The sequence below is a fragment of the Triticum dicoccoides genome, chromosome 5B (assembly GCF_002162155.2).
Source record: "Triticum dicoccoides isolate Atlit2015 ecotype Zavitan chromosome 5B, WEW_v2.0, whole genome shotgun sequence".
Taxonomy (NCBI): Eukaryota; Viridiplantae; Streptophyta; class Magnoliopsida; order Poales; family Poaceae; genus Triticum; species Triticum dicoccoides.
In genome coordinates this window covers 586,572,146-586,581,843 of record NC_041389.1, presented here as the reverse complement: position 1 = coordinate 586,581,843, position 9,698 = coordinate 586,572,146, and the positions used below count along the sequence as shown (strand labels likewise).

General features: G+C 45.2%; 1 protein-coding gene across 1 annotated transcript; it reads left to right on the top strand.

Annotated features, from left to right (window-relative positions):
- Window positions 1-8,709: 8,709 nt before the first annotated feature.
- On the top strand, window positions 8,710-9,569 carry LOC119306231 (dirigent protein 22-like). The gene has a single exon (XM_037582509.1). The coding sequence runs from the start codon at window positions 8,837-8,839 to the stop codon at window positions 9,362-9,364; it is 528 nt and encodes a 175-aa protein (XP_037438406.1). The 5' UTR covers window positions 8,710-8,836; the 3' UTR covers window positions 9,365-9,569.
- Window positions 9,570-9,698: the final 129 nt, after the last annotated feature.

The window sequence follows — 9,698 nt, the reverse complement described above, 5'->3', positions numbered from 1 at the left end:
GAAATTATTCTGTTTTTTAGTTATATAAATATTAGAAATGTTAGTTACATAGAAATGTTAGAAATGTTTTCTGTTTTTTAGTTATAGAAATATTTATAGTAATGTTAGCAATTTTTTTGTCTTTTAGTTATATCAAATTGTTAGAATTTTCATATATATATATATATATATATATATATATATATATATATATATATATATATATATATATATATATATATAATTTTAGTTATCACAATCCAATCATTTAAAAAATGTTACTCTTTGCGGGCATATAGTATTTGTTCTCGACGATATGCCCGGCCCGCATCCTCGACGTCGACCCGTTCGCGATGACGTCCTGCTTCAGAGGACCCATGTCCGGGATTGGGCTCCGCCGGGCTCGCACTGGGAGGTGCTACCTGGAGGGACACGCCGCTTGGTAAGGAACCCGACCTCGGGTCCCGTTGTCGACCCTGATCTTCTTTGGTGGCGATCGCGTGGGCCACATTCGGTGCAGAGGCAGCTGGCCCCGCCGGAGGTGGTGCGTCGCCGTGTCAGGGAGGAAGATGAGCACGTCCATCGCTACATGGCTGCTATGGACGACGTCAGGTTCTCCACTACTTGGCGGGTTCTTTGGGCAGATGACCGGAGATATGATCCTGTGATGGTTCCTTCTCTTTGGGTGTGCACCGCCCACGCCCCAGGAACCGCGAGTGGCGCCCTAGATTCTTCTGTAGTACTCGATCTTTATTAGGTACCTAGCCAGTGATGTATTCGATATATAATATTCGAGACGATGTATTCGAGATTATATATATTAAGACAATGATGTATTCAAGATTATATATTTTTGACGATGTATTCGAGATTCAGTTTTTCCTTATTGATTAATTGCATCCACGCATTGTAATTTGAATACTAAATTGTTTTATATTTCTTCTGTATTAATTAGTAAAGTAAAAGCTATGGCGGACAATACCGGCAGAGAGCGAGAAGAGGAATTGTTCGACATCATACGCAGCCCTCATAGGCTAGATAATCTGAATGAAGATGACGACTCCCAATATCTGAACAATACCGGAGAGGGTGATGAAAAGATATTCGATCTCGACGACCGAGCTGATGAAGTCATGAACTATGATTATGATGACATAGACAATGTTAGTGATGACACAGACAATGCTGATCTTCAAATAACAAAGACTTCCGGCGAGGTATATATTTATATAAGCATGCATCCTGGTGATCATCACATGTTTTTTTATTGAAGATATATTAACGAATCGATCTTTCTTCTTTCAGCCCTCCGGATCGAGCAAATCTGCTTCTACAGACAGCAAGACAAAGTGAGGCCTGGGCAGATTGTTGAAGGATGGTGAACCCCTCACACCTAAGAACGTTGCGGACAAGTGGACTCCTCAGTGCGGAGTTATTGTGAAGGACAAACTCCCGATCTCCATTCAAGAATGGAAAGAGCCAAAGACTAAACGTCCAGGTGTTACTTGGGTCGATGACAGAGCCAAAAAAGGCCTGGTGAAATCTCTGATGGAACATTTCACCCTACCAGATCATTACACTAAAGCAGATGTGGAGAAATTCAAGGCTGCTGCTCTTAAGAAGATGGCAATTGCATTCAACACCCACAAGAAAACTGTATGGGCCAACTACCTCGCTAATGAAAGGAAGACTCCAGATTTCAAGGGAACACTGGAGAAGCAAAGAGAACACTGGGACGATTTCGTGACCTTCAAGGATTCAGAATTATCTAAGGAACGGTCGATGAAAAACAAGGCAAATGCCACAAAAAAGACGCAGTTCCATAGGCTGGGTCCAGGTGGCTACGCGGTGGGATTGCCTAAGTGGGATAGGTCTGAGCAAGAGATGGAGGGTGCAGGGGTCACTCCGATTACTAGGATCTGGCCCCCCAGGTGCAGAACTTGGTTCTATGCGCATGGGGGGGGCGTTGGACCCGAAGACAGGCCTGGTTTCGAAGAAGGCAAGTCTAAAAGGAGCCGAACAAAAGATACTTGACGCAATAGAAGAAGCTCGAGCGGGGGTGTTCACGCCCAACAGAGAGAACGATGAGCTTACGCGCGCCCTGGGAAATCCTGAACACCCGGGAAGAACACGAGGCATGGGTGTTATTCCCTGGTATGAGGGCTTTTCGGACTGGAATGACGACTACAGGTCACGTGCAAGAAAGAAGATGGAGGAGGAGAAGAAGAGGAAGCTGGAGGAGGAGCAGAGGAAGCAGGACGCAGAACGCCTTCAAGGCCTAGAAGCAAGGCGCGCGGACCTGGCACTCAAATTACAGCAGCAGCAGTAGCAGATAGACTCACTTAGCCAGGAAAGGGGGTCTCAGCAGCGACAGCAGCAAGTGGATGATCGTCCAGCATTGGATAGCACCGTCCCATCCATGCCGAGAAGCAGCGTTGGTTCTGCCCCGGGCGACACACTGCTGGATACATACCCTCTGGATGACATCATAGAGAACACTAACTGTGAGCTACACTCCAAAATGAAGAACATATCCATGAAGGTGGCGGACGGCGTTGCTTTTCCAGTGACCCCCGAAGCAACCTACCATTGCATCCCGATTACAGAGGGCTATGCTCGTGTCATGGTTGATGAAGTGGTGGACCCATATTCGGGGCTAACGCTTGACATTCCTGGAGGTAAATACGAGCGCACACTGGGAGAGGCCATACATCGTATCATCCTATGGAGAAAGGATTGCATCATCTTTCGAAGTCCACCGACACCGCGTCGTCTGCCGACTCCTCGAAGTCTGCCACCGAGTCAGCAGACTCCCGCTCCTCCAAGTCCACGAACGCGTGAGGCGACTCCTCCTTGAAGTCCGCCACCTCCTCCGCCGGTTTCAAGTCCGGCACCGTGTCAGGCCACACCTCCTGCTTCAAGTCCGGCATATTGTCAGGCCACTTCTCCTGGTCCAACTCCACGTCAGCCGTCTCCGCCGTCTCAGCAATCACAGAAGAGACATGCCGCAACTTTGGTGTGTAGCGGTACGAGTCGAGGTAGTTCAGGAAGTACAGGGGGAGACAAGCGATATAAATATGGTCCAAGCCTCGCTCCTCTTCCTCAGAGGCCTTACGACATGACCGAGGAGCAAAACGCAGCCATAGTGCAGGCCCAAGTGGATGCCCATTTTGGACCGAAACCGGCACCGCCGCCAAAGGAGAAAGTGCCTCAGAAAACGATTGACCACTTCATTCATATGGCTAGAGCACCAGCTCCCAAGCCTGTTGACTCAGACTATGAGCGTCAAATTAGGAAGCTACATCGAGCACGGCTACAGAAGGAAGCGAGCTCGAGCTCGAGCCAACAAGAAGCTGGCAAAAAATGCGGGAAAACCATTCCCCAGATGGGAGAACAGGCGGCGCAAGCGATCCCCCCACCTGTTGTGCCAACAACACATGAGAGGAGTACGCGCGCCAAATATTATTGTGGGTAAACCGTTAGCATTCCCCAGCAGGGCGATGTGGTAATAACGGAGGAGCACATCATGCAGGCTGAAATGCTGAAGATCTCTGTTGGACAACTCCTCGAAATCGAGCCCATGTCTCCGCTTAAAGAATCGGAAATAAAATGGAAATATGCCTGGGGCCAACCTTTGGTCCATCCAGACAAGGTCAAGGACCTCCCAACGAGAATGTATGAATTGCATCAATGATACATGAACATGACCAAGATTTCCAATCGAGTGTCCCTCATGGTGAATGTTAAGAAGGAGCATTATTACCATGAGAAAGCTCTGTCCATTGAGTATACAGAACTTTTTCAGTTATACAATCAAGACGCACTCGACAAGTCTATCGTCAGTTGCTATTGTCTGTAAGTGATTTCTTTCTGTAATTTTAGTCTCAAGCTAATTATGTAGTGATAATTTTGATCAATCATTACATGTAATTATCCTCACTATATTCTTTTATGTGGTATTATATGCAGGATAAAGATGTATGAAATGAAAAAATCTGGACGCTATGGCATTGGGTTCATTGACCCAAATACCATTAATGAGGACATATGGAAGTTTCCATTTTATCAAGCAGGTGTAGAGGAAAGCATGGTAGAGTTCTTGAAGCGCCTCAATAGCAATGAAGATATACTACTTCCTTACAACTTCTCGTGAGTCACACTGTCTTGTACTACAAATTCTGTTTTTGCTTACTAGCTAGCTAGATGTTAATAATTAAGTGTATACGGTTTACGGTAGTTGATTAATTTTATGCACATGCCCGCTGACATGCAAACATGTGCGCATACAGTTGACACTGGGTCTTGATAGACATTAAAGTTGAGGAAGGAAAAGTTGAATTACTGGATTCACTAACTAAAGAAGAAAGTGACTTCACCATTGTGAAGGGGATAGTCAACAGGTAATTTCAATCATTATTAACTATATATATCTCGGCCTATTATTAGTTCGTCATTTCCTGATATGAACTATTTAATAACCCCTTTATTAATTTTCTTTGCCGGCGGGCAGGGCATGGGCAAAGTTCATCAAGGTGACTCCAGGCTAATGGAAACAAAAGTTGTTTTGGCATCGACCAAAGGTAAGTAATTAAGTAGTACTAGCTAGCTACCATCTCTTTAAATTCTTGTTTCAATATCATTAATTAATTATCATGCTTGATTAATCATTATCTGATTCAATTCCATTCTCGTAAAGGCCCTGAAGCAGGCGCCGGGGAATAATCTGTGTGCATTCTACGTTTGCGAGAACATTCGCATGATGACGTCCGAAAGAAGCAGATCTGATAGACAGGACTGGGTACGTTTGTCAGAACACTATTCACACCATTATCGATATCTAGTCACACAACTAACACACATGCATATTGATCTTCTTCTTAACAGTTCAGAGAGGTGCGGGATAAGCTCCTACCATCGGACCGCATACTAGCACTTCAAGAGGAAATAGCCGGATTTTTGCTCGACCAGGTCATAAATCCCAAAAGAGAATGCTATTACCCGCTACCGCCCCCATGAACCACTTGTCATCGTGCTCCGGAGGCACAAAGGCAACATATGTAGGAGAAATTGTATATGTATATACATGTGTATGTGTGAATAATGGTGTTGGTTGTGAGACATTCGATGATATATATATATATATATATATATACACACACACACGTACGAGAAAATCTATTTATATATATGCATAACGTGTACAATTTGTAGTATCGTGAAATACCAGCAAACAAAAAAATGGAATGGAAAATAAAAAAACACCCAAACATTTAGTATCGGTTGGTGTTACCAACCGGTACTAAAGCCCTACGCGCACCCGGGCCTGGCTCGTGCCACATGTTCGCACTTTAGCGCCGGTTCGTGACGAACCGGTACTAAAGGGGGGGGACCTTTAGTCCCCACTCTTTAGTGCCGGTTGGAGAACCAGCACTAAAGGCCGTTATGAACCGGCACTAAAGGCCGGTTCTGCACTAGTGCTGGTGTTGCTACAAAAACCAACACTGCTACTAAGTGATGAAATACTTGTGGCATGCCTGTTAGGAACCCATGCCAACAATAGTTAAGGTGCTAGTGGTGTGCCGGTATAAGTCCACGCCAGTAGTATCTTCTGCCGTGCCCACTCCTAGGTCCAGTGCACCTGTGGTGTGCTCCATTGTCTTCATGCCACTAGTAATAGGTACATGGTGGTGTGTTGTTCTTTTGACACGCGATTGGTATTTAGGGAAAATAACAGTGGCATGGCATTTTTGTGCCACGCAACTAATGCAATTATGCAGATCCTCTATAAGGGTTTTTGCACTAGTGTTAGCTTCATCTCTGCGTTCCCAATGGCCATAGATTTCCTAGCGTTCCCATTCCAAGGTTTCAAGGCCAAGTTAACCGGGGAGGAGGGCTTCTCTCGCAGCTCCTATGTGCTAGGGTTTGCTGGTCTATGTGGTTTACGAGATGGTGAAAGAGAGTGATATGGTGGAAGTGACAGAGACGACAATTTGTGATGCCAGTCAGCCACAAGTGGAGGGCGGGCTTTTCATAGATCTAGATGGTATGTTTGAGCAGTTCAAACTCGAGAAGGGGGATCTCGACGATGTGGGGATTGTTGAGTAAGAACCAACGATCAAGAAAAACTCCAGGTGCCACGTCTTGGCCAAGGTTTGAAACAGATGTCAATTTCAGTCATGGGGATTTCATCAGAGAGGTGCTTACGACATGGAACTTGATGCATGATGTTCCATTCTGACCAATCATGTGGAATTTATTCATTATGCAATTCTTCTCATTGGGTGATTGGGAGAGGATCCTCATGAGGGCCCGTGGATATTCCATTTTTGTTCAGTTTTCCTTAATGAAGAGGGGTTTCACCCACCCCATTTTATGAAAACGAGGCAACCAAAAGACAATACTGTTCACCACGCTCGGGAAAGTCAAAGTAAGTGAGCCATATAGGGTTTTAAAGTTCCTAACACAAATTTGACATGACAAGCAACATGAAAGTGCATCAAAGATAGCTAACAATTACAGGATCATCAATTGTCTAGCTGGAATGGGCTCGCAGATTGAAGCTAGGCTGATCTCCCAGGTTGCACTTCCAATTGTCCCTCACTAGGCGATCGTCGGAAGTTCCCCTCTTCTTGGACCCGTAAGCAGCAGACATTTTTTTCATCTGCCTTGATTGTGTATCGGAGCACAACACTGTCCTGCGATGAAGAAGCATGCTTGCCTTCCCCAGAATAATCTGGGTATTCCTCCATATAACTCTCAGAAAACACAAGTCATTTCGCATAGTCCATAAGCTCCAAATGGATAAAACAAAAGCCATAGCTATAACCAATTTCTTATTATTTCTATCCCATAATAGGAAGTTCATGTAAACTATTAGGAGGTAAAAACCAAAAGCATCAACTTTATCTTCTAGACACTTCTAACAATAATAAAATCACATAAAAGATGATCAACTATTTCCTTTTCACAACAGAAAAGACACGACAAATCATCAAGATGTTGTATTTTACTTAAATTGTCTCTAGTAAGGATTTTATTGTGAATCACTAACCAAATGAATAACAAGTAGCTATGGGGAACCATGATCTTCCAGAATTTGTCCCAGATGGGGGTGGAGACCCCAACCCAGTTGATTTTCTTATAGAAAGATTTAGTGGAATAACTCCCAAAAGCATGCAAAGTCCAAATAGGCTTATCAGCCACATTATTTGGAATATATTTTCTAAATAACACATCTAATAATATGCCATTTCTCTAATAGAGAAGCATCTACACATCTTTTGAAAGTTAGTTTAAGAATATGGTCATCCATACCTAAACTACAGTGGAGTTTTAGTGTTGATAGATGTCAAACAAGTCCCAGAATTGTGTTTTAAGAGAATAATCTCTAGCCCAAACATCATGCCAAATGTAAATATTGCAGACACCGCCCAATTCCCGCCTATAGAAAGGCTTGACCCCGACCATTGCCCAGGTAAAGCCTTTCCAGTAAGGAGACCCCACATTTTTGTCAGACCAGAGAATATTAGGTTTATTAGTTCGGTATTTATAGTTCACCAGAGAAACCCAATTTTTGTTATCACCGAAAAAAATCTCTTAGCCCACAATAGCAGTGACATGTTAACTTCCCTTAAATTAGGGATATCTAGACCACCAAAGGACTCTTTTGGCATAGAAGACCCCAATTAGCCAAATGATATTTATGCACATCGCAAAGATTTGCCCAAAGAAAATGAGCCAATTGAGAGATAATGGCTTTAATTGCCCATTTTGCAATTTTGTTCAGTTTTTTGTTTGGAACAATATGATGGTTTCACAAAGGCCATGAAAATGACAAAAACTATATGCAATTCACTCCAGATTTAGAAACTTCCGGAGGGGTACTGTCATTATGATATGGTGGAGAAGCTCATCAAGAAAGCGAGCGCAATCCTAGAGATGAGACTAGCTGGAAATAATCAAGATGGTTACATAAGGGTTCGGATACACAAGAATGTCCATGAACCCCTCACCAAATTTGTAAGTATTGTAAGAGCAATGAAAAGGCAAGTCTATTTAGCCCATATGAAAAATTGACAAGATTTTATAAATCATGTGCCCTGTTTACGGGTGCATGAAGACATACTGAAATTCAACGAGCGGCTTTATGCCAATCAGCCGGCTAGAGGAAGAAGTGACCCAAAGCACCCACGTCAATAGAACGGCCGCCCGTGAGTCACATGCGGGGATTTGGATCATTTGCCCTACTTTACACGGAGTTTGATGATTTGCTCTAGGGTTCTCCCAATGGCAGGTGGTCCCGACCCCACCCATCAATCTCAGGCAAATAATCTATTTTCTCAGTCACAAGCATAGTTAAAAAACGGACCTGTCGGTTTAGTATTTTACCGGTCAATCGCTGTCAATAGTCTTAGAATAACTGCGGTCAATGGCCGGACCCCTGTATTGTTGGTTAATGGCACGATCGAGTCCCCGCGTCAACCTTCTAGAGCACCCCGTTCTCCGAATTTGAAGGAGGACGAGCGTGTGTGTGTGGATGCATGGAAAGTGCAGACTGCACCACCCAACTATAGCGTGTTAATTCAGTCATACCTTCACCTACTGCGCACAGCTTCTTATTCCAAGTCACAGCCGACGAAGTCCACGATGACTTGTAAGATCAACTACTACATCTTGCACACGCATAGAAGATAAACCGAACACACGGCCAGACACTGTCGCAACTTGCCGTTAAATAGACCCATCTCTGCACCATTGGAGAGCAACCAGCACAAACCAGAGCTCCTCAGGAAGAGCTAAGCAATCGCATTGCATCCGATCACCAATCCATTCCTAGCTTACTAGCTAGCTGATCCTAATGGCGAGCAGCACCGCTCTCTCCTGCCTGGCCGCGCTCCTGCTCCTCGCGGCCGCCGCGGCGCCCGCGTCGGCTGCGGAGGAGACCCGGCTGCGGGTGTACTGGCACGACGTCGTGAGCGGCGGGCCGAACGCGAGGGTGGTGCAGGTGGCGCAGGCGCCGTCCTCCAACGCCTCCGCCACGGGCTTTGGCACTGTGCTCGTCATCGACGACCCGCTCACCGAGGGGCCCAACCTGACGTCGAGGCTCCTCGGCCGCGCGCAAGGCATGTACATCAGCGCCGGCAAGGACAGCCTGTCGCTGCTCATGGCCATGAACTTCGTCTTCGTCGACGGCGCCTACAACGGGAGCAGCATCGCCATCATCGGGCCCAATCAGGCGGACCGGGCCGTCAGGGAGATGCCCGTCGTCGGCGGCACCGGCGTCTTTCGGTTCGCGCGCGGCTACTGCCAGTTGCGGACCCACTGGTTCGACGCCAAGACCGGCGACGCCACCGTCGAGTACAAGATCCATCTCCGCCACGACTGATGCATTGTCAGCTGGACTAATAATAAACTTGTTGTTCCTACACATATGGTTTCCTGATTTGAACCAAGCTTATTTTAAATTTCGAGGGTATGTGCATGTGTCGTACGGATGTGATTATTTGGAATAATACGATTTTAATAAACATTTCAGTTTTAAAATGAAATACTAGTACCTCATTGTAAAAACGTCTTATATTTTGACATGAAGGTAGTACAATCTGATCAATATCCTTTTGTTGTCCGAGTGTTTGATACTGTAATTCAGTTAAGAAAAAGGGTTTCCCCGCTTTGTATTGCAAAGCAACCATCCGATACAACCAACGATATAAGTTAGG

Bases quoted from the DNA above. Each gene is read 5' to 3' on its own strand.
- LOC119306231 (XM_037582509.1), top strand. From the start codon at position 8,837: ATGGCGAGCAGCACCGCTCTCTCCTGCCTGGCCGCGCTCCTGCTCCTC.